Source organism: Ambystoma mexicanum, chromosome 14 (genome assembly GCF_040938575.1).
Source record: "Ambystoma mexicanum isolate Mex_15411 chromosome 14, UKY_AmexF1_1, whole genome shotgun sequence".
Classification (NCBI taxonomy): domain Eukaryota; kingdom Metazoa; phylum Chordata; class Amphibia; order Caudata; family Ambystomatidae; genus Ambystoma; species Ambystoma mexicanum.
In genome coordinates this window covers 426,742,183-426,766,515 of record NC_090940.1, presented here as the reverse complement: position 1 = coordinate 426,766,515, position 24,333 = coordinate 426,742,183, and the positions used below count along the sequence as shown (strand labels likewise).

Genomic DNA, 24,333 nt, shown 5'->3' with positions numbered 1-24,333 from the left:
GCACGTGCTTCCAAATCTAGGTCGAGGTGCATTGACGTGTTCACACGTTTTTCGTCAGCCAGAAAATCGTCGATGGTGATTGACGACCCGGAAGGCTCAGTCTTCTCCAAGAGCGAGGTTAGGCACGCTTCTTTTGTTTCTTGTGTTCGGGGGAGCTTGGTCATGGGGTTCGAAATTGTCTGTTGAATAAGCGATTCTTCATGCAAATTTTTATTTTTGCATTGTTGCTCGCGAAGTTTTAGAAGCGTTTTGTTTTTGTTGAAACCCTTGGTGGGTTTAGCACTTTTGCCTCCTGATGGTTTGGGGGCATTTTAAAGCCACTGTTGGCGGTGAGTCAGAGATGATGCATAGAGAATCTTCAGGGCGAGCCTGATTTGATTTAAAGATGAACAGATCTGCGAGGGAGGGCACATTTGCCTCCACCTCTCCCTTATTGTGAATTAAATATGCTGAATTTGTCTTGTGGTAAATCTTTTGTTTCTGGTGGGGGAATGGGTTTTGACCTTCCAGAGATGTCCTCGCAAGTTTGGGTTTCTGCATCTTTGGACTGTTTGTTGGTGTTCATCTGTGGCGATGTCCTTTGTTGGTCTAGCATGTCTATCCGAAGTCCCAACCTTTGTGTCTTTGCCGTGATCTGCAATGATTTTCCCCATGGCTGTTACATATCCCTCTAGATAGATCAGTTTGGTCTGCATCATGGCGGATATCTTGGTGTGATCCGTTTATTGCTTCGTATAGTTTAGCAAATGGTGCTAATGCTATTGTAACAGCCGACATGATTGTTAACATGTCCGGCGTTTTTGTTAGTCTCCTTTTGATCGGAAAGTGCCGCTTCGCTTCTGCTCAGGTTTCTCGCGAGAGTGTTGAAGACAGGATCTTGAGGTCTGAAGCGCGATCTTGATTGGTCTTTGGCGCGGCCTCTGTTACTTGGCGTAGTAGATGGAACGATGAGTTGATACGCTCCAGTTGTTCACTGCCTCTACTTCGCGCTTTTGGGCTTTATCTTGGCCTGAGGTTCTGTGTTGGAGGAGTTGGATTTAAATCATTGGGCGGCTGAGGGCAAGGTAATTCTGTCCCTTTAGCTGTCCAAGATAGGTTCAGTGGTCGCATATTGATTTTTTTTTTTGCGGACTGGTGGTCACAGGGGGTGAAGGCGTTGCGTGGTTATTTGAACTGGGTTCTCTCCTTTTCAGGAACTCCGAGTTGGTGATCTCAGATGGTAGGGGTATTAAGAAGATGGTTGCGCCGGAAGCTTGCTTTTTCGGTGCCTTGAGGATTATTTTTTCTGTGTTGGCCTTTTCAAAGATCCCATTTGGGGAGAAGGATTCTGTTACAGCAGTGTCACTGCTACTGGGGCTTGTGGTTTCCTCTAGGGATAACTCCTGCAGGGAGCATATTTTGCAGGACTTGAGAGGCGGCGAGGGGTCCTGAATGGCTTCAAGAATCTCTGCGTCTGATAATTCTAAAAGTTTGTGTTTTCGTTAACCTTGTTTTTTGAAAAAATCCTTTCGTGCGTTGCATTGCGTGGTTTTTAGAAACAATTTTTTTAGCAGTTGTCTTGGGAGACTGCTTGTTTTTTTTTTTTCTTTTGTCAGCTCAGTTGAGCACTTTGCATTTAGGATCTTCAAGGGGTTGCTGGGTGTGGATCTAGATTCCCCTGGGCACTTGGTAGGCCTGTCAGGACTTGTTTTTTTTTTGTTTTTTGGTTGGGCACCGGTTTCTTGGCTCTGTTTTTTTTTGTGCCTTTTGTCTTTGTAAGTGGGTTTTTAGTTGTGGTTTGAGGGGTTTCGTGATGGTTGTCATTGATTTCAATGTCGACCCAGCCGTTGGTGGTTGGTTCCCCTTGTTTGGTAATGCAGTTGGGGTCTTCTCGTCTGTGGGACTCACTGAACTGCTAGCTGCAATGTTCTTACCAGCCACAAGGGGGCCGGAGACCACGCCGTCGTAGTCTGCGTGGAAAAACGGCGGTCGTAGTCACAGGGTTGGGAATCGCTTTCTGTACCGCGTCTCCCAGTGATCCTTCGGGTGCCGCAGATGAAGGACTTGTAGGCGGCTCCACACCCCTCCCCCCCCTGCCCCTCCCAACAGGCTTGCCGACGACGGATCCTCGCGGTCAGCGAGGGCGGGGAGTCCCAGCGACGCGTCTACCCAGGTGAGCGCGAGTGCCTCTCCCGTGGAGGAGCCCCCTCTGGGCACAGGTCACTCTACCTCACCCGCTTTCTCTGCCAGGGCAGAACCCAGCCCAGTCAGCCCTTTGGCTGGCGCCGGAGGGGACGCACGTATGGCTGAGGTAAGCGGGGAGGCTGGGGAGAAGGCAAGCAGCCCTGCCCGTGCATTTTCCAAGGGATCAGGAGTCGGAGGCGGTTCTGTGCTGGTGCGGAAGATGTCTTTTTGTCCATTTATGTGGGGCTTGGCCCTTGAGCTGTCAGTGATATGATTTGGTCCACGTAATTTAGTGCCCACTAGACTGTTCTGAGTCTGGGATGTCAGGAGCCCAGTGTTTTCTTCGGCGGCCAGGTGTAGCTGCCGCTCTGACGCCGTACTTAAAGTAGAAAGTATGCAAGGCCGTTCCTGCACGCCAGCTGTCTCGCCTCTCGAAGGTGCAAGTCGAGAACTCCTCAAGCGTCTTGGGTCCCCCAGACCTTCAGGCGAGAGGCTTTGTCCCGAGGTGGAATTGAAGGGGAGAGCCATCTCCAGTCTCCCTTCTGCTGGTCCTGACCGGCACGGCTTTAACTGCAACTCCCTCTGCGACTGCCTCCGTGGCCTTTGCTGGGGTTTTGAAGGTCCTCCCACACGGCAGACTGTGTGGAACCTGTAGAAAGACTGGAATTAACAGAGCAATGGAGAGAGTAGACTGCAGTGACTGCAGATCCCTCTGCGGCCTTTGCTGGGGTTTTGAAGGTCCTCCCACACGGCAGACTGTGTGGAACCTCTAGAAAGACTGGAATTAACAGAGCAATGGAGAGAGTAGACTGCAGTGACTGCAACTCCCTCTGCGTCGCGACATTTCATGTTACACTAACATATGTTTAAATGGCTGGTGGCAGTGGTTTAATTTTACTACCAGTGTGCATTTTTCCCGCAGGCAAACCGTTGGCTGCAGTAAAGCACCCATGGGTGTCCATTTTCCCCAAGTGGCCCCAGTCTTCTTTTTTCGCCCTTTTCTCTTTTAGTTCCTTCTTGGCTTTTACCCTGTTAGTTGAAGCAGGTTTGAGTTTTGTGTGTTTTGCCTTTGCCGGGCTTCAGCTCTGAAGCCCGCCCAGGCTCCAGTTTGTCTGGAAGTTATTGGCATAATTGACCTAAAAACATTTGATCGAATTGTTCTGACCTTATTTTTGGTCAAATTTAATTAAATATATTAACAGGGGTGGGTGAAGGGTATAGATTAGGTTGAGGGGAAGGTGGAGTTGGCCTGAAAGGACAGCCACCCTGCTGTGTGATTGACAGCATAGGCTGTGAATGAATGGGAAATCTATTGTTTTTTTAAAGCAAGGTTTTTGGGACTAGAGGCAGTCGGCCACTGGAGAGGAACGTCTGAAGAAGACGTGATGAGATGTCTGCAGCACCCTCCTGGACCTCCAAGTGCCCGGTGAAGCAATGCAGCTGTGCTCACCCCGTTTTCATATCAACTGGGAAGACCCATATTGGACGACTTCCTCCCTTGGGCTGGTGGAACCAACTAGTCCAAGATGAGCTCCCATTTGGCACATCCCCCGACTTGCTGTGCTTCACCGGAGCTGCAGAAGCCCAATGTCTGGGGGTCCTGTGACCATTGACGAGTGCATCGTCTTGCAAGTCTGAATCCGTCCAAACCTTCGTGGGCATCCAGAGGACCCTACAGAAGCTGGAGATCTTGATCCAAAGTCCAGGACCGAGGGAGCAAGCTTCTTCCAACCTCAGGTTTCGTTCTTCATTTGACACTGAGGAAAAGGCGCAAAAACACAGAAGTGCAGCTGAAACGAAGGAAATCCATTGCTGAGGAGTCCCTTTCCAGAGTACTGCTGCAGGAGCCCGCCAGACGTCCTCCCTTACATCACCACGACCAATGTCCAGGAACAAGGGTCTGCCAAGCTGTAGCAAGGAGGAATCCAGCTAGAACATTGTCCATAATTGCCATAATTGTGCTTCCTATCTTGCGAAGTACTTCTTTGGAGTTGATCTCAACTACCCTGCACTGGCCTAACAGTTTGTGCTCTCTACAAAGTTGCTCACTTGAGCTACTGTGATTTCTTCTGAACTTACTAACTTTGTCAAGACTATCTAAGAAGAAGTGCATCAGAACTATTTACTTTGTCCATTGACTTTGGCTGTCCTAGCTCCCTAAAGGCACTACTCTGAACCTAATGGATTTGGCAGTACATGTTCCCTCATAGGTTATAATTGTGGATACTATTATTGCTGGGATAATAGTTTACCTGCCTCACTATTGGAGATTGTAATTGTTTTACAAGCTGTTGAAAGTATGTTCTAAATCATATTATAGCCTTTCCTTTCTTAAACAACTCAATAACTGAATTGGTAACTGAAAAGAAGTGCAATACCAACCTTTACTGAAGTCACTCTTTGTGCTGGAAAAAGTGTTATAATAAGAAAAGTAATGACCAACTTTTATTGTCTTGTAAAAACTGAATCCAAACGTTGATTGACTGTTACTACTAGATAAAGCATTTTAAAGAATGCGTATGTATATTATAAATACATATGTATATATCACTTTAAGTGTGTGTTACTTAGTGATTTCAATTGTACAGCTCTACAGCTCACATTACCCCTCTTAAAATAAGCCTTGCTGCTTAGTCACACTACCAACATGTGTAGTACTGGCCTATATTAAAAGGTGGGTTACCTAATACCAAGCAGATAGGTCCTGTGTAGTCCTCACCAGTTGGACTGCACTAATTCATACTTAACATGTGGGCCATTAAAAACACTAGACTTCACATTGCAATTCTCTGCCTCGTCCCAGTACCTAGGGTATTATTAAAGGTCCAAATTTCAACCCTATTAAACTCACTTTGCTTATGGAAGGTACTTTTAGAGAAGGGCCTTAAAGTAAGTGTCGATTGATTCTTAATTTAAATTTCCAAGATCATAAAAAGGGGGCAGGGGGGTGTGGGGATTGAATCATATATATATCAGGAGTAATAATGGTATTGAGGTTCTGATCCCGATATGTTCGATTCCTAGATGACTACAAGGGGAGTCTGACTTTGACGGCACACCCAAGTATTCTGGCACTCAAGTTTCACCCTACTACTCCCTTGGGCGCCTTCTCCTCCCAGGTGACCCATCTGGCTAGCACCACCCCCCATGAGGATAGCTCAGGGACAATGCGGAGTAACACAGGTTCGATCCCCGGGTCCGCGCTTAGCAACCCCTGCGTACTAAGCGTGTCATAAATAACCAATTACAATTACCGCCAGAGTTCGGATCAGGAAGTGTCTGCCTTTCCCTGCCCCCCTGGGAGGAGACCTCAGGCCTGGATTCTATGAGGACACAGCAGGATTCATCCCATTGGGTAATTAACGGGTTGTTCAGTGGAGTGAACTGATAGGTGTGTGTTTTACTAATTGCTTATGTTGCAGTGTTGTCCTTTTTACTAGCCAAATATTGGAATCTTCCAGTACAGTGAAGTCTTGACAGTCTACTGAATCGTTAGCAACTGCTTCTGCCAGGTGCAGAACAGAGGGGTGTATGAAGCGGGTCTTTAAATTGGAAGGAATCTCGGTATGCAAGGCAGAATGGACTGAGCCTCAATCCAGAATGTTATTTGTCAGCGATAATATGTTAATGGTCTTTGTGTGCTAGTGCAATTCCATCTGCTACACATTTTCTAGCCCAAGGGAATGCTGTCTGTTTCTGTTTTGAATAGTAAATCAGTTTTGCCCTCACTCTGTAGGTCATAGAGTGCAGAGAAATGTTTTTCAGAGAAATGCAGCAGAGTAGCCTTCTGTGCCATGGTTTTCCCCACTGCTCCATGTGTAGTAGTATGTTTCTGAGTTATTTGTTGGCTAAGCAAAGTGTGTTCAGTTTTCTAGTGTACGCTGCATTTGCCTTTAAAGAACTGAGCAGGTATTTCTTCGATTTGGTATTGGGTTCATGGGATCAGTGGACTATGGTACAAGGGCCCTTTTATTTAATGAAAGACGTGATCTGTGGTAATTGGCGCAGTGATGGGTTCCTGGGTATTTGTCATAGTTACTTAACTGAAGTTTAGGAATACACATCTTGAATGGCTATGGGGATACGTGCACAGGTCTGGAAGGTAGCTCAGCTCTTAAGGCACTGCCTCAGACATGCCAGCATGTAGTGTACAAGTTCGAATGCCTGCATACCTTACTGGGCCCTTCATCATTCACAGGTCCCTACATTGATTATGATTACATTGGGGAGTAGGTCTTTTACAGCTTTTAGAAGCAGGATTAATCTTTTCACTGTATGAAAATGATCATATTAGAATAAAATGTACCTAGGCTTGATCCACAAGGGGTTGTCAACTCTTTCCCTGGTTGGGGTTTTACAGTTTGCAGTGCATCAAAGCTTTTTGTAACAATGGTTTGTAATGCCTCATATTTTAGTACTGCTCTAATTGTCTGCTGGTTGTAACCACATGTCACAATGTATGGGTGACCTCTATGTGTCATACCTGCCCCCATCCTGTACAATGGTGGTGTACAAGTCTTTATTGAAATCAGTTTTCCACCGATCAGCTCATCTCCCCACATTGCCTGCCCGAACCCATGTATAGCAAACACTTCTAAATGGGTGTAGATATGGAGCTTTGGCATAATCAAGTAAAGCATCCATGCAAGGTGGCAGCCTTCTTACCGAAGGTAAATGGTGTGTCCGATTGAACTCTGCCAAGTTCTCTTTTACTGTAGGTCAGGTTGGAAGAAATGTTACGCCATATATGTGTGATGCTTTTGTGCTCTGTAATTGATCTGATCAACTTTTTTCTCTTTCCAGGCTGTTCATTTTGAAGATGAAGGACACTGGATCTCCATCTCTAGTGGATCCGTTTTGTTCCCATGTTCAGAGTTTATTTTTAGTTTGTGTATATTGTGATATTCAAAAAGGAACTCCAGTGTACGACAGAAATGAACCACCAGATGTATTTTAATTCCTTCTTAGTCACCTGCATGCTAGGTGAAGCACTGATGAGCAAATGGTGTCCTGGTCTGTAAATTGCCATCAAATGCTCCCAAAGCAACTGCTTGTGTGAAGTTGTTTTATACTGTATTGTAGCTTATTGTACTGAAAGTAAACTAATAAACTTGCACATACACCCAGAAATGTTACTATGATGTACATTAGGTCCTTTTTTCCATAAAATGTTTTTTTATAAATAAAACCGTCCTCTGCCAGAGGTTTGAATCTTTGCCACTGAGCAGCCTCCAGTTTGTCACCTTACCTTTTTTATTACAGGTATAGCAACTGAATTGCTCTGTATATTGGATTTGGTTTCTTGTTTGGAAACCTGATCGATGTCTACAAATAGATTAATTATTTTAGGTTGATTCTTGGTGGCTTAGAACAGAGCCCCAGGTGATCATCCTTCATCTGGATGAGACAGTGGCCTCAGGATCGTAGTGAGCCTCATACTCTCAAAATGCTTGGTCATTCTTAACTTAGACTAGTTTTTAGTTGAAATTAGACTTTTTCTTTCTTTGGAACCATTTTGACCTTCAAACCATGCGAGTAAGATAGTCGTCCCAAACCTAGTGTGTTTATGCAAACACTTGCCCTTCCTAGTGTTCACTTCATTGGAGCTTTGTGTGAACCCTCCTATTTCTTCCCCCAAGCAATCTGCAGCTTCCATAAAACCCAACATGAACATCCCAACCTTGTGTCATATGGCTTTGTTGCAAGGAACTTAATGTGGCTCTACCTACCAAATTTTCCCACAGCCATTTGGTAACTGAACCTTTGTGGCAAGAACTTTAATGGGTGGCACAAACACTTGAAAGGTGGCATGCTAGAAGTGAAACACATTTTGGTGATCTCATTCTGGTGGCTTACATTTTCTGAATGAAGGTTGTCTGGTCTCCTAAGTATGGTTGTTGATATTGAATTATGTTCAGGTGTTCCTCATCCTTGTGTGACAGTCCTTTGGTGTGTAGAGCACAAGGAGCATTAGGACACGTCTATAAGACATTTAGAGCATATTAGGTCATGAAATATGGTTTGCATTTCATTTGGAAGTTAGCTATGTGGCATGCAAACTACTAGGTGCTGCTTCTCAGTGGCTGTTTTAAGCTCCTGCTCATCAAATCTTGATTTCAATCCCTGAATTGACTCCCTAGTTCAAGTCAGCTTCAGGTTGAGCTTTTATTTTGGGTCTTGCTTGTAGAAGTCTTTCAGGGTGTTGTGCTTTTAATGTTTTAATTGAGATTACTTTTCGATGGAGCGAAGTCCTGAAATATTTGTGTGCAGCAGTTCTCATTGCTGCACATTCAGTCAGTGACTTTATACCTGCATGTGCACCCCACTACTGCATGGGATTTAGAGTCGAAGTGGTGGGTGGCGCCACAGCTGTACAAGAAATGTGAATTAACCATCTGTTTGGACAGTATTTCTAAAGTCCTATCCAGAATTCATAAAAACCATACCTGAGTCCATACAGAAACTCCACTCTTTTAAGGCTGTACCACCTGATATATTTGGTAGTATGACAGAGCAGCCAGGCATATCTTAAGAGGGAGAGAGGGCTGTAGTTTGTTACAAAGATAAAATGATGGTTTCATTTATATACATGTAGGCAAAGATAAATCTTTAGAAAGATGAGTACTATAATATAACATAAACACAATCCTAAAAACCAACTCAATACTAATGGAATACAAACCAAAGTATAACATTATTTAGAAGAGCAGCCAGCAAGCAAGATGTATCAAACCTAAAGATACACATTCAGAATTGCAATATGCTATTCTTGGGGAGTAAAACCAAATTAGTTCTACTTTTAGAATACAGTAAGAAATTCAAGGGCAGCAGACCCTATTAGTCATAAGCTACAGTATTATTCATTTTCAATAATCACTTAGACCAACACTGTTACAAGTATATACATCATAACATGTAACTTTCTTCTGTTAGGAATGGATACAGTTAGAACACCACTATTACTTTTAAGAACGCCGTTAGAGATAGTAAAATAACTTGCATACTTTTCAGAGGGGCAGTCAGCTACTCATGGACTAGTAAGAATCCAGTAAACTATTTGAGAATTGCTCTAAACAATTCAAGGCAAGCATAACTGAAAAAACTGAAGTATTATTCTTTACCTCTAACACACTTCCTTCCCCCACTCCCCTCCTTCCATTCATTTTCCCTCTTCTAACCTTCCTATTTCCACCCATGCTCGTAATCTAGACATTTAGTTCGATCCTTCCCTCACTTATTCACATCATATCTCGCTTACTTCTCGCGCATGTCGCTACCACCTCTTTAATATCTGCAAAGTCTGTTCCTCTCTCACCTTTCATGCTACCAAACCTTTAATCTCCTCCCTCATTTTCTCTCTCTTCTTCTATTGTTCTTCCCTCTTCCTTGGTCTCCCTGCCTCCCACCTTGCCCCCCTCAAATCCCTCTACCCCTCTGCAATTCTTACCCTCTGCCTTCTCTCTCCCTTCGACTCCATCTCTAACCCTCTATCTAACCTAGGCTGGCTTCCTTTCCACTCACAACTTAAATTTCACTTCCTTTGTCTTGTCTTTAAATCTCTCCATGACCTTGCCCCTCCATAGCCCTCTTCTCTTATTCCACACTCCCTCTCGCTTCCCTTCGCTCCGCTGATCTCTTCTTACTTTCTGGTTCCCCTCCCCCTTGTGCCTCTTCTTATTTCCACTCCTTTCAGCTCCTTGCCCCTTTGCACTGGAACTCCCTACCTCTTTCTATCCTCTGCATCCCTACCTATTCTTCATTCAGTTCCTCCTTGAAATCACTCCTTCATTCCCCTCCCTTACACCCTATCCCCTTTTTTCCCTTTCTTTCTCCTCCTAGTACTCCATCTTGGTTTTCTTCATCTTCCCCCCTTCTTTTCCATGACCTCTCTTCCTACTATTTACTTTACTCCCTAATCTCTCTCCCTCATCCTTCCTTCTCCATCCCCCTCCTCTTCTCCTCCTTCTCATATGCAATTATTCTACATACTGTTTTTTGTTTGATTCATGTATATTGTTGCTTCTACTGTTCCATGTTTGATGCATCCTTGTTAAACTGTAAAGCGCCTTGGATTAAGGCCTATATAAATACAATAAATACAAATAACCCAATGTTACAGTTTTAGAAGAGTAGCAGCTGTTCAAGTTCAATATAACCTATCGGTATATAAACTATAACACTATTTCTAATACAGGAAGGTAGAACAGGTACCCCAGTGGTCTAGGAGCCAGCAGTAGGCAGGTCAGGATAGGGTTCAGATGCAGGAAAGTCAGAGTTTCAGAGGATAGCTCATCAAACAAGTAAGTATCTGCTTCAGAGTTAGTAAAAGTGTTCAGGGATTTCACAGAAGGCTCCCTATATGCGTTCCAGCGTTCAGCCTGGGCGGATACTATGGGGGAAATCCCAAACACACGATTCAGCCCTACAAGAGCGACACAAGACTTTCAGCAAAGCAGAAAAGCTTAGAGGTGGTGGTCTTCCCGAGGCAGCAGCACAGGACCTGGTCCCCGGATTCTTGGTATGGTGGTGAAAGAAACGGACACTGGAGGGAAACTGCCAACAGCAGTCGACATGAGAGACTACCAGCAAAGGATTCTTCAAGGCTTCCAACGGCTCTGTGGATTTGGCGCCCTTTTACAGGTACCTGATGAAGAACGAATATCGCTGGTCGGATTCTCTTCACCCTCGGTCCAGCACTCAGGTGAAAGGACTTCAGGGGTTCACATCGTGTCTCTGGAGGTCCAGCACGAGTCCACCAAAGTTTCTAATCGGACTTCGCAAGACGACCCAGCGCACACTGCCTCGAGGTCCCCTGGTATTGGTGGTTTGCAGCCCAGCAAGGTCTCAGCTCATGAAGGGATGACTCTAATTGCAGGTCTCACCAGCCTCTAGGTACGGGTTGTCTTCAGGACCCCCTGGTCGTTTGGAAGGAAGGGTCAGAAGAGTCTCTGGTTACACAGCAGGATCTCCAGTCGCTGAAATATGCTACAGCTGTCTTTTCTTACTTTTCCTCTTCGGATTTGGTTCCAGTGGTCGACTTGTCTTCAGCTTCCAGAATCGGACTATTTAACAGGAACCCAAGCACAACTTCTGGAAACTCCCTTTGCAGTCCATAGAAAGGGGCTGGTGGTTGTCCAATCAGGACAGACAGCTCCCCAGTAAATACTGGTTGCTTTCGGGCAGACTGGAAGACAAAAGACTGCAGAGTTTTGGACTTCTCCCTCACTTCCTGCCTTCAGACACTCTGGAGGTTCGGTGGGAAACGCAAAGGGTTCCTGCGGAAGACAAAACTTCCACCACGGCCACCCCTACTTAGGACGGCAGAAGAAGACCCAAGAAACAACAAGCATACTTAAAAATGGTGAAATAGGAGGCAACCAGTTTAGCAGAATGGTGACCCTCCTGTGCATTAGAGCAGCTGGTTTAACAGCCTGCAAGTAATATTAACTAAAACACCATTAAGGTAGATACTGTCACCAGCCATAAGAGTTAGCTTGCTATTGTAACACAAACTATCCCCACCAACTACAGACCCATTACAACAGTGCCTCTCCTACTCAAAATTCCTGACCGAGTGGCATACCTCTAGATACAGGAGTATCTGGAGTCCAATCAGCTCTTGGGCATCAATCAGATTTCAGGCCACAACATGGTGCTGAAACTGCGTTGATTGATCTTAAAACCCAAATCGACGCACTTAAGGACAGGGAAATCACAGCTTTGCTACTTCTCCAGCATTTGATCTTTCATGGATTCACATGCTGTGAATATTCCCCGTCGTCAGGCTGGGAAACCTCGGTCACTTTAACCTGGCGTTTTCCTATGGAAAACTTTGACACTTCAGTGTCCTATCAACGTCCTTTTTGGATGTTTTAGTCCCCACCAATAGGGCCTAGGATACAAATAGCCCCGCCCCCCACGGCTTCCCTTCAAATTTCAACCGTCTACAACCTATCAGGATCACCTCGTGTTTTTTGCACGTGCGTGTTGCTACTAGAGAGTTTAGATGGCTTCAGCGGCTCCGAAGAAGTCTCTTTTCCGGCCCTGTGCTACTTGTGGCCTGAAGGTGTATGAAGGTGATGGCCATATGGATTGCCGCTACTGCCTTTACCCCCATCACTCGGCAGACTCTTATGAGATTTGTAAGGGGTTCTCGCAGAAGACTCTTAAGGACCGCAATCGGCGGCTTGTCGATTGGCTCAATGAGGGCACGTATGTGGCCTCGGAGTTGGGGTCGGTCCGAAGTCTGTCCTCTGAGTGGGCTGTGAAGTATACGAAACATCGCTGGCGGCCGAACCTCCGGCCAAGAAACATCGTCCAAGAAACATTGTCCTGCTTTGCCAGCGTCCGAGGTGGGGAAGAGTAGTCCATCTTCTTCCTGTAAGCAGATGTCAAAGTGTTCCTCTTTGTCCAATCATGGTCGGTCGGACCATTCCCAGGGGTCTGGTAGTAGGCCCGAAAAGTCGGCGGCGCAGGAGAAGGGCTTGTCCAATCCGAAGGAATCGTCATCAAAGCGCTTGTCTTCCGGGTACCATCACAGGTCCTCCTCCAGCCAGGAGTCTTCTAAACACCAGGCCAGGGATGCCAAGAAAGCCGGCTCTCCGGTGAAGTCCACGCTGAGGGTGGCGGTGCCAACGACTTCGTCGTCGGTGGACCAGCCGTCGACAGTGGGACTGCAGGTTACACTTCCGTTGTCGACCGTGGTGTCGTTGGCTCTGGCGACGACAGTGGTTCTCAGTGGGCCGATGCTGTGCTCATCCACACGAGTGGAATCGGAAGGGTTGTTGTCGACGAGTAGGGTGTGGCAGTCTTCCGCCTTTGATTCCGTTCTGCCTGACAACATTCTGCATCAAGATCCGGCCACTTTTTCAGTGTCATCGGAGTCTGTGCTGGCCGTCTGCTTTGGGCCGTCAACGTCCAGTGGAATGGGCAGGTCCAGCAGGTTATCCCCTGGTTAGCCCACAGTCTCTTTTGTCCCTCCAAGTACTGTCCACGCTGCAGTCGTTGTAGGGTCAGCTGTATGCGAGGCTGCCTCCTCCAAATGTGAATACGATGGTCCCAGGGGTTGAGGTTCCTCCGAGGAAGTCTCCTCTGGCGCGGTTGCCAGTGTCGTTGCGAGTGAGGGAAGGTCGTCCTCAGTCGTATCCAGAAGAGGGTGAGCTTCCTGAGTCTGAGCCTTCGCCGACGAGGGACGACACGTGGGATACAGACATGGAGGTGGAACAGCCTCGGAGTCAATCGCAACCAGATGATATTGGGGCGTTCCACGCCATGATGTCTAAGGCGTGTGCGGAGTTTGGATTGGCACCAGAGGAAGAGCGGAAGGATTGCTTCCTGTTCGATCATATGGGCAAAAGAAGAAAGGCTGTCTTCTCTGTGCCTATTCTTGACCATGTGTGGCAGGAGGGCCTGCGGATGATGCGCCATCCATTCTCGGAGCCGGCTGTCAAAGGTCGGCTTGAGAAGAAGTTCAAAACCCCAAAATGCTTGATGTCACAGCCCACGCCTGAGTCCTTGGGGTCAGCGGCTGCCAGCCGGAAAGCCAGAAGTCAACACAAGTGTGTTACTACTCCGGACACTGAGGCCAGGAGACAGGATGCCTTTGGGAAGAAGTTTTTGACAGTTGGAGCGACGACAGTTAAGGTGGCAAATTCATTGGCGATCATGGCCCTATATGATCTCGAAATGTGGCATAGGCTGGAACATCTGCTGGAGCAGCACCGCAAGGACGCCATGCTGTTGGTGCGTGATGGGGAAGAGACCTCCAACCACAGCATAAATATTGCAGTGGACCTAGCAGTGTCTGGGTTTAAATAGGTTAACAATGGGGCGGTGCTTCGACGACAGGCCTGGCTCAAATTGCACTGATTTTCGGCTGGAAGTGCAATGCAAAGTCATCGACATGCCCTGTGAAGGGGAGCACTTGTTTGGGGGAAAGATTGACGAGGCCCTAAAAGGGATGAAGGAGGACACAGAAACAGCTAAGTCCTTACATAGTGGCCGCTCTTTTCACTCCTTTCGCCCATTCCGGGGTGCTTCAGGTAATACCCGGTTTGCTTCCACCAGAGAACGTGGTTTCAGTCGGTCCAGTTATTCCTCACAAGGATATCGACGGTCGGCCCAGTCGGTGCAGAAGAATCGGACTTCCAGCTTCAGCGGAAGCGGGGTTCGCAGTCCTCCGCTTCTAAAGGGAGTCAAGCTAAGCTGCAACAATGACTGCCTTCAGGAAAATGTACTGGGGGGCAGGGTGGCTATGCACGTGATCCAGTGAAGGAAAATAACATTGGATCGTTGGGTGTTGGACACGGTGCGTATAGGCCACTCGTTGGAGTTGAAGTGTTCCCCGGTTCCCATTCCACCGGTGTTTGGCATACAGCCGCATCTTCAAATCCTGCAACAGGAAGTGGTTCTTATGCTGGAGAAAGGGGCTACAGAACTGGTGCTGGTGGCAGAGAGGTGCCAAGGGGTTTATTCCCGCTACTTCGTGGTGAAGAAGCCCAAAAGCAAGTGGTGGGCCATTCTGGATCTTCGGGCGTTGAACAAGACTCTGCAACGCCTGAAGTTCAAGATGCTCACGCTTTAGGAGGTCATCCGGTCGGTGCAGCCGAGTGAGTTTCTGGCGTCATTGGATCTACAGGATGCATATTTTCACATTCCTATGCGTCGACGGCACCGCAAGTTTCTGCGGTTTGTAGTCTGTGATCAACAATACCAGTTTCGGGTCCTCCCATTTGGCTTAATGTCATCTTCCAGAACCTTCACAAAGTGTCTGGCACAAGTGGCATTGTTTCTCTGACGAGAAGGTCATCATGTTTACCCCTACCTGGACGATTGGTTGGTGAGGGGTTCGTCACCAGGGAGGGCGGAAGCTAGTCTGGGGGCTACCATGCAGCTTTTGCAATGACTGGGATTCGCAATCAACTTCGAAAAATCGTTTCTGATGCCGTCTAAGGAGTTGATGTTTCTGGGGGCGGAGTTTCTCACCCAGCACAATCTGGTGAAACTCCAGCGAGCGTGTCAAGAAGTTGCTGCAGAGGGCAGGAGAATGGAAGGATAGCACAAGGGTGTCAGTCCGAAGCTACATGTCGCTGCTGGTGGCCATGGCTTTGTGTATTCTGCTGCCGCCAAACTGTCGTCTCTTCATGAGGCCGATGCAAGAGTTCGTAACAGACAGTGGAGCTCACAGTCGTAGATCTTGGTCTGACAAATTGGTGGTCAACGGAAGTCTGGTGGAAGATCTTCGCTGGTGGACCTGCACAGACAATCTGGTACAGGGCATGCCTTTGCTGGAGCCAGAATTCCAATGTACGATTGTGACAGACGCCTCTCAGATGGGATGGGGGGCTCATCTCAGCGATTCACAGGTGCAAGGCCTGTGGTCTTGGGAGGAATCTCCTGTTCCACATCAATGTGCTTGAGTTGAGATTGGTACACTGGGCCCTCAAGTCGTTTCTACCGCGCATACGCAGTTCGGTGGTGAGGGTGTTGATGGACAATTCCACCACAATGTTTTATCCCAGGAAACGGGGGCACACATTCCCGGGTTCTGTCTAAGGAGGAGCAGGACGTTTGACATTGGTCACTAGCTCACGAGATCAGCATTGTGGCATATCGTCTTCCGGGAGTGTTGAATGTTCAGGCAGATGCGCTCAGCAGGGATGCTGGCCAGCTGCATGAGTGGCAGCTGAAGGAGCAGCAGGTTTTACTGATCTTCGGGAGAAGGGGGCATCCCCCGTTGGATCTGTTTGCAACCATCGAAGCAGTGTTGGGAGTTCGCCAGCAGGATGGCTCACGCAGTCTCTCTGACGGCTGCGTTCTTGTTCCCGTGGATTGGCCGGTTCACGTATGCATTTCCCCCGTTTGTGCTCATTCGGCGGACCCTTCAGTGGATTCGGAGATAGCGATGCCGTGTGATTCTGGTGGCTCAGTTTTGGCCCAGGCATACATGGTTCTCCGATCTCCTTCAATTGTCGATGGCAGAGCCGATTTGGTTAGGGGGGCTCCGGATCTCCTGTCTCAGTACGAGGGCAGTGTTGCATCACGATCCGGGCTCTCTCAGCCTGACGGCTTGGCTCCCGACTCCTCCCGAGTTTGGCCATTTAGGTATTTCCCGGAACTGTCGATGTATTTTGGAGGCAGCAAGGGCTCTGTCCACGAATATCTCATACGGACAGAAATGGAAAAGGTTTTGCGTATGGTGTAAGGCCCAGCCTGGGGTGGACCCTGTGAAAATTTCCCCGGAGCAGGTTCTCCCGTACCTGTTGCATTTGGTGGAAGAGGGCCTAGCATTGATCTCCATTAAGGTACATTTGGCGGCGATATGGAGGTTCACTCGGAGGCGTCATGCGGCTCCTGTTCAGTGACCGGTTAGTAAAGCATATTTTGAAGGGGTTATTTTGAACTTTTCCTCCTATGAAGAAGTTTGCACCGGTATAGAACCTTAATGTGGTACTTTCGGTTCTGATGAAACCGCCCTTTGAGCCGATGTCGATGACTTCTTTGAAGTTTCTGTCATGGAAGGTGGCATTTTTGGTGGCCATTACTTCGGCCAGGCGGATATCTGAGTTGCAGGCATTGTTCGTTGATCCTCCATACTTGGGATTCCTGAAGGATAAGGTTGTTCTGGCCACTAACCTGCACTTTATTCCCAAAGTGCCAACGGCATTGCACAAACTCTCTTCTATTGTTATGCCCTCGTTTTTTGCTTTGGCATCCACGCCTGCAGAACGAGCCCTGCATTCTCTGGTCGTTAAGAGGGCGTTAAAGTTTTATTTGAATCGAACTCGGGGCTTGAGGAAGTCGAGGCGCTTGTTTGTGGCGTATGGTCAGTCCAGCAAGGGACAAGCTATCTTTAAACAAGGACTCTCCCGTTGGGGGTCTTCTACTATTTCATTGTGCCACTCTAAAGCTGGGAAGCCTTTGAGGACGACTCCTAAGGCTCTCTCGACGAGGTCCATGGCTTCGTCGGCGACTTTATGATTGGGGATTCCGCTGGTGGACATTTGCCAGGCGGCCTTTTGGGCGGTGCTGCATACCTTTACCCGGCATTACTGTCTGGGGCAGCAGCATGGTGATGTACAGGTGGGGCATACAGTCCTACAGCGCCTGTTCCAAGCCCTGCAGCTTCGGGGTGTTTTTGAACTTTGTCACTTGATGGAATTGTTGTTTCATATATGTGATTAAGTTTTATTCATTGGTTTGCCTTTACACTCCGCCATACATGATTGGTACTGCTATGTAATCTATTCACAGCATGTGAATCCATGAAAGATCCAATGCTGGAGAAGGGAGTAGTTTATTACCTGTAACTCCATTTCTCCAGCGTTGGTATCTTTCATGGATTCACATGCGCCCGCCGGCCGCCCCTGCAGGCAAAACTGGTTCGGGTTCCCTCTTCTTTGGAGGTTAAAATCTGAAGGGAAGCGGCGGTGGCGGGGCTATTTATATCCTACGTCCTATTAGTGGGGACTAAAGCATCCAAAAAGGACGTTGATAGGACACTAAAGTGTCAAGGTTTTCCATAGGAAAACGCTAGGTTAAAGTGACCGAGGTTTCCCAGCCTGACTGGGAATATTCACAGCATGTGAATCCATGAAAGATACCAACGCTGGAGAAATGGAGTTACAGGTAAGAAACTACTCTCTTCTCTTGGACCTCTAGGACTTTGATTTGGTAGACCATAAAATCTTATACAATCACCTTGACTCAGCTGCTCATTTCTCTCAGGATGCCATAACTTGTATCCAATCCTTTTTGAGCAATCGGACGGAGTGTTTTTTCGCCATCAGCAGCGGCAGACCCTATTCCGATTACATGTGGTGTGCCTGAGGGGGTCCTGTGTCTCACCCACACTGTATAATAGATTTACCAAGCCCCTATTGGATGATCTGGACCTTCTTGGTGTCACCTACACTAACTATGCAGATGACACACAGATTTTCATACCGCTTACCGGGGATTATGACAAGGATATGGCCTTTGTAAATAAAATATACGTCATCATTCAGGCATGGATGGCTGCCCACGGACTATGCCTTAATGAGAAGACTGAGCTCCTTATTTTGGGTACTACATCTAGCCTCAATAAACTTGGTCACAAATATACCTCTTAACATTGATGGTAACATCATCAAAGTGGCTAAAGAGGTAAAAACACTAGGTTTCTAACTCAACTCCACACTCTTATTTGCAAAACAGGTCAACAATATGGCCTCAGCCTCTGCATACACATGCAAGCTGATCAGAGCCGGCAAACCCTTCCTCTCCCAGGTGAGTTGTACGAGCACTAGCCCGCTCACTAATCCTGTCCAAATTGGATAATTGCAACTCCCTCTATTTAGGTGCCAGCAAGCATACTGTTAACAGGATCCAAGTCCTTGAGAACAATGCGCTGAGAACAGCTCATGGTATTGCCAGGAGAGCATATCTCAGAGGTTAGAAGACCAAACAAATGGCTTTCTACTAGTGCCAAAACCCTACTTAAACCTGCATCGCTAACACACAAATGCTTGAACAACACTGCACCCCGTTACCTTGTGGAAAGAATCAACAGAAACACCTCCAACCGACCCACCAGGACTGTTTATACTAATTGTTTAGTAGTACCCTGGTTCAAACTGACAAAAGCTGGTGGAAGTAGCTTCCCGGTCAAAGCAGCACAAATATGGAACTACCCCTCCCCCCCCTTCCTTGAGACCAGATCAAACCTTCCTGAACTTCAGATACAATACCATTAAATGACTCGGCGATAAAGATCAATCATCCCTTGACCATCCCAATCGTGATTCATTTTATTTTCCACTTACCCCAATTGTACATAGATGCTGTATTGTGCATTAGAGATGTATTTTTGCCTTTACATTCTGTAAATATATTTCGAGGGGATTGGGTCCTCCGACGTATTCCATATCTATGACATGTAATCACCACAGCTGTGCTGCTTCGGAAACTTTTTCCTGCGTCGATGCGCCGTCGTCGAGGACCTCCTCCGACCTCATCCGATGTGATAAGTAGGACGCACGACGCCCGTAGCCTCAGTTCCGTTTTTTCCGCGAACGTGTTGCTTCGTGAATCTCGGTTAACGCCTCGACTCTTTGGAGTTCTGTTCTTCTCGGTTCTTCGAACCTGTTCGTTTTGTGAAAATCCTTCGTGTGAAGATGTCTTCTACTTCGTCTTCGACCCCGCGTCCGGGCTTCAAGAAGTGCGAGGAGTGTGGGTCCAAGATGTCGGTGACGGACTCGCACGACGCCTGCGTCTGGTGCCTCGGGGAGGCCCACGACACAGATGACTGTATCGACTGCCAGTCGCTCACGTCCAAAGCCTTACGAGAACGTAAGAAGTTGTCGGTAGGTTGGGTGTCCAAGCCCCGGAAGTCGAAGTCTGCGGGGCTTTCGACGGATGATTCGAGAGGTGACTCTCCGCGTCATCGTCGGAAGTCTCGTGGGTCTCCTTCTAGGAGTCGGTCTCGCCACTCAGCCTCTTCGAGGCATTCTTGGAGGCGCCAACACCGCTCGTCTTCCAGGTCCTCTTCGGAGGACTCTGCCCGGCACGTCGCTTACCCCTCCAGCCGTGCGACGCCGGAGGAATGGGCTTCCTTCGGGAAGAAAATGCTGGCGATTCTTGAGTCGCAGGGTACTAAGCCGTCCGCGCCCCCGAGTGGGGTCGGTCGTGAGAGGTCGAGAGACACCGCTCGCAAGAGTGGTCGGCACGAGTCACGGGAGAGGTCCCGTTCGGACAAGGGAACTCGTTCTCAACGTACCCATTCCAGGTCCCGGTCCTCAACGCGTTCGAGACCGTGTGCACCTGTGATGTTTTCGAAGAAGACATCGACGTCTGGGGCGTCGACAGGCTTTCTCGAGGCTCTGGCTCCGAGGAAGTCGTCGAAGCCGTCGACGCTCAGGTCGTCGAAGGACACGCTCGGAGCTCTGGCTTCGAGGACTGTGTCGACGCCGCTGACGTTGGCGGCGCTGCATCTGACGTCGACGCCGATCCTCTCGGCGACGATGCCTGTTCTCTCGAGGCTGGCGTCGATTCACTCGACGCCTTTCGAGGCCGGGGTGTCGGAGGTACCCCATGGCACGGGGTAACCCCCTAGGAAGGTCTGGTTAATAGCAAGCACTCTCTGGTGCCTTCTTTTCGCCACCTGGAATATATTTCAGAGGCGGATGAGGATTCTGATGGCCTGGTTCCTAGTCAGGTTCCAGATGAAATTGTCTCGGGCCATAGTCAGTTTGACGATTTGAGGCAGTCACTGCATGCCGCCAGTGGACTGGACACCTCTCCGGAGGTGGAGTTTTGTAGGTCTGAGCCTGGCTCTCATGCCGATTCCTTGTTCCGGCGCCTTATGGCTAGGGTTTCTGAGTACTTGGGATGGTCTGCTCCCCAGGGGAGTTTGTGCAGGATGATCTCACAGACATCCTTGATGTTGGTCCCCCAACTGACCCGGTACTGCCGTTCCATATGGCTTTACAGAGAAGGGTGGCGGCGGCTTGGACTGCTCCGGAGAGTCTCCCGGCGGTGGGCAGGTCCTTGTCGCGAAAATACCGTCCAGCCAGTAGAAACCCCTGCTACTTGACCAGGCACCCCACTCCGGAGAATTTGGTGGTGCAGGCGGCCACGGCCCCGGCAAAGCAGGCGTTGTACCCTACCATCCCTCCTGATAGGGACGACAAACGTTTTGATGGCTGGGCGAAGAAAGTGTTTTCTTCTGGTGGTATGGCGCTTCAGGCGGCCAACTCCATTTGTGCCTTGTCTCATTTCACACACACTCTGTGGAACTGTGTTGCGTTAGCGGCTGAACATATTCCCGAAGGGGACGAACGGGATGGTTTCCTTGCTATGGTCCAGGATGGTAAGGATGCCATGTGTGAGTCCGTGCAGTCGGGTTTGGACTTGGCTGAATGCGTCAGCAGGTTCATGGCGGCAAGCAACATGATATGCAGGTTTGCGTGGTTGCGGAAGTCGGGGTTTGCTCCTGATGTGCAGTCCCGGCTCCTCAACATGCCCTTTGACGGTGAGCACCTTTTTGGCAGCAAGGCTGACGAGAGCCTTGAGAGGTTGCAGACCTCAAGAGCTGCAGCGAAGTCGTTGGGCGCTGCAGTTCGCCAACCTCCGCCTTTTCGTCCTAGGGGACAGCAATGGAGGGGTGGTTCCTTTCGCTATTACTCGTCCTTCAGTAAAGCTAGAGGAGCTGGCAGTCAGAGAGGCCAACGCAGGGGTACCAGAGGTGGACGACAGGGTACCCGTGGTGCCAAGGCCGCTCGGGCAGTTGCCTCTTTGCCCTGAGGTAACGCCGCAGCCGCTCCCACTCAGTCATGAGGCCATGTCCCATGGTTCGCCGGTTGGGGGAAGGCTGGCGCAGCATCTTGTAGAGTGGCAAGCCATTACTTCAGATGTGTGGGTTCTGGAGATCATAACCCACGGCTACTGTCTTCCCTTTCGGCACAGGCCTCACGACAATCCACCGGGGAACCTCTCTTTGCAGAGTCCGGATCCGCTCCTTGCGCAGGAAATTCGAGCCCTGCTGGAGAAAGGCGCCATAGAACTGGTGCCTGTAGCGGAGAGGAACAAGGGATGGTATTCCCCTTATTTTTTGATTTCGAAGAAAGACGGGGGATTGAGACCCATCATGGACTTGCGCGGTTTGAACAAACTCAGGAAGGACAAGTTCAAGATGGTTACTCTCTCTCAAGTCCTCCAGGCCCTTCAGCTTCAGGACTGGTTGGTGTCACTCGACCTCAAGGATGCTTACTTCCATGTGCCGACCCATCCCAAGCACAAGAAGTACCTGAGGTTCGCGGTTGGCGACTCGCACTTTCAGTTTCGGGTCCTGCCGTTCGGATTGACCTCCGCCCCGAGGGTTTTCACCAAGCTCATGGTGGTGGTGGCAGCGCATCTCAGGCAAGGGGGGATTCACGTCTACCCCTACCTGGACGATTGGTTGATCAGGGGGAGCTCTCCCGAGCAAGTCCTGGATCATCTGTCCGTCACCTGCCACTCCCTTTACAGGCTGGGCTTCTCCCTCAATTTAAAGAAGTCCCATTTGATGCCAACACAGCGGCTCCAGTACATCGGAGCAGTGCTCGACACTTCCCTGGGGCAGTGTTTTCCTCCCCAGGTGAGGGCTCTTCACATTCAGCAGATGGTGCACAAGTTTCAGCATGCCCAGACGCTCCAAGCGTTCGAGTTCTTGAGGTTGCTCGGCCTCATGGCATCCTGCATTCTTCTGGTGCCAGAGGCTCGCCTGCGGATGAGATCTTTGCAGTGGGCACTCAAGACGCAATGGTCACAGTCCTCCGGCAGGATGTCAGACCCGGTTCAGGTGCCGCCCTCGGTCGCCCGGGATCTTCTGTGGTGGGCCGTCGAAGGCAACTTGATGAAGGGGGCTCCATTTTGGCTTCCCTGGCCGGAGGTGACGATTGCGACGGATGCATCCCTCACGGGATGGGGAGCTCATGCCAACGGGCTGACAGTCAGCGGTTGTTGGTCTCCGTCGGAGTCCAGACTCCATATCAATCTGTTGGAGCTGAGGGCCGTCAGGCTAGCCCTGAAGGCTTTTCTGCCGACTGTGCGAGGAAAGAGTGTCCTGATCCTGACGGACAACACAGTGGCCATGCACTACCGCAACAAAAAAAGGGGGGGGCAGGGTCACTTCCTCTGTGCAGGGAGGCGATGCAGCTCGAGTTCTGGGCCATCCAGCAGGAAGTTTCGATCTCAGCAGTTCATCTGGCCGGAGACGAAAATGTGACGGCGGACGCTCTGAGCAGGCAGAGCGCAATCTCTCACGAGTGGGAGTTGGCTCAGGAGATTCTCCTAGAGATCTTCGCCCTTTGGGGGACCCCTCAAGTGGATCTCTTCGCCTCCAGTGTCAACCGGAAGTGCGAAAGGTTTTGCTCGCAGGAATTTCCTCCAAAAGGAGCCTTAGGAGACGTGTTCGTGGTGGAGTGGTCATTCCCGCTGCTGTACGCGTTTCCTCCAGTCCCCGTCATCCCACAAGTGCTGCGGAGGTTACGGAAGTTCGGTTCCCGGATGATCCTCATTGCTCCGGCGTGGGCTCGGAGGACGTGGTACCCGGACCTTCTCGACTTGTCCATCTGCCCTCCACGTCGCCTTCCCTACCGAGACGATCTGCTCTCACGGGTGGAGGGGTCAGGTTCTCCATCCAGGGGTCAGATCCCTCAACCTTCACGCTTGGCTTCTGAAAGGTTGAGGTATAAGGATTGGGACCTCCCTGAAGACGTGATGGAGGTGTTGCTTTCGGCCCGAAGGCCAGCAACAAAGTCTCTGTACCGTTGCCGTAAGTTCTGCAACTGGTGCAGAGTTCAGAATGTGGATCCTTTTGCATGTGACATCCCCATGGTTCTGTCCTTTTTACTTTCTTTGGCCCACAGGGGCTTGCAAGTGGGTACCATTAAAGGTTACCTGGCGGCGCTGTCCAACTTTAAGCGCACGTCTGAAGAGTGTTCTTACTTTAAAATCCCTTTAATTTCACAGTTTCTGAAAGGGCTCACTAATGTGTTCCCTCCGTCACCTTTCCTGGTGCCCGGTTAGGATTTAAACCTTGTTCTTAAGTTTCTTATGGGTGCTCCGTTTGAGCCTTTACATTCTTGCCCTTTGAAGCTGTTAACTCTGAAAACTGTGTTTTTAGTTGCGGTTACTTCCGCTCGCAGAGTGAGTGAGTTACAGGCACTTTCAGTTAAGCCACCCTTCACTGTATTTCACAAGGACAGGGTTGTCCTTAGAGTTCGTCCTTCTTTTCTTCCGAAGGTAGTGACGGAATTTCATTTGGCCCAGAAGGTTGTTCTTCCGGCATTCTATCCTCCTCCGCATCCTGGTAAGGAAGAGGAGAGGCTCCATAGGCTTGATCTTAGGAGAGCTTTAAGCTTTTATGTTTCACGCATGTCCCGGGTCAGAGTGGACGATCAACTCTTTATTGGTTACGCTGGAAAGCGTTTGTGGCAAGCTGTGACGAACAGACTTTGTCTCGCTGGATTATTTTGGCCATCTCGGAGTGTTACCGCATGGCGGGTAAGGACCCACCGGGTGGCTTGCGGGCCCTTTCTACCAGGGGTATGGCTGCATCTACTGCTCTGCAGAGGGGTGTTCCTATTCGCAACATCTGTGATGCAGCCACCTGGGCTTCTGTACATACATTTGTACGCCACTATTCCC

General features: G+C 49.1%; 1 protein-coding gene across 4 annotated transcripts in view; it reads left to right on the top strand.

The window, feature by feature from the left end:
• YLPM1 (YLP motif containing 1) overlaps positions 1 to 7,379 on the top strand; it is a 1,127,325-nt gene extending 1,119,946 nt beyond the window's left edge. For all 4 annotated transcript variants that reach the window (XR_011283753.1, XM_069637605.1, XM_069637606.1 and 1 more), the window contains one exon: positions 6,967 to 7,379. Coding sequence is in view for 1 of the 4 variants with exons in the window: in XM_069637606.1 (XP_069493707.1) it covers positions 6,967 to 7,065 (99 nt within the window). In the remaining 3 variants the exon portion in view is untranslated. The remainder of the gene's footprint in view (positions 1 to 6,966) is intronic.
• Positions 7,380 to 24,333: the final 16,954 nt, after the last annotated feature.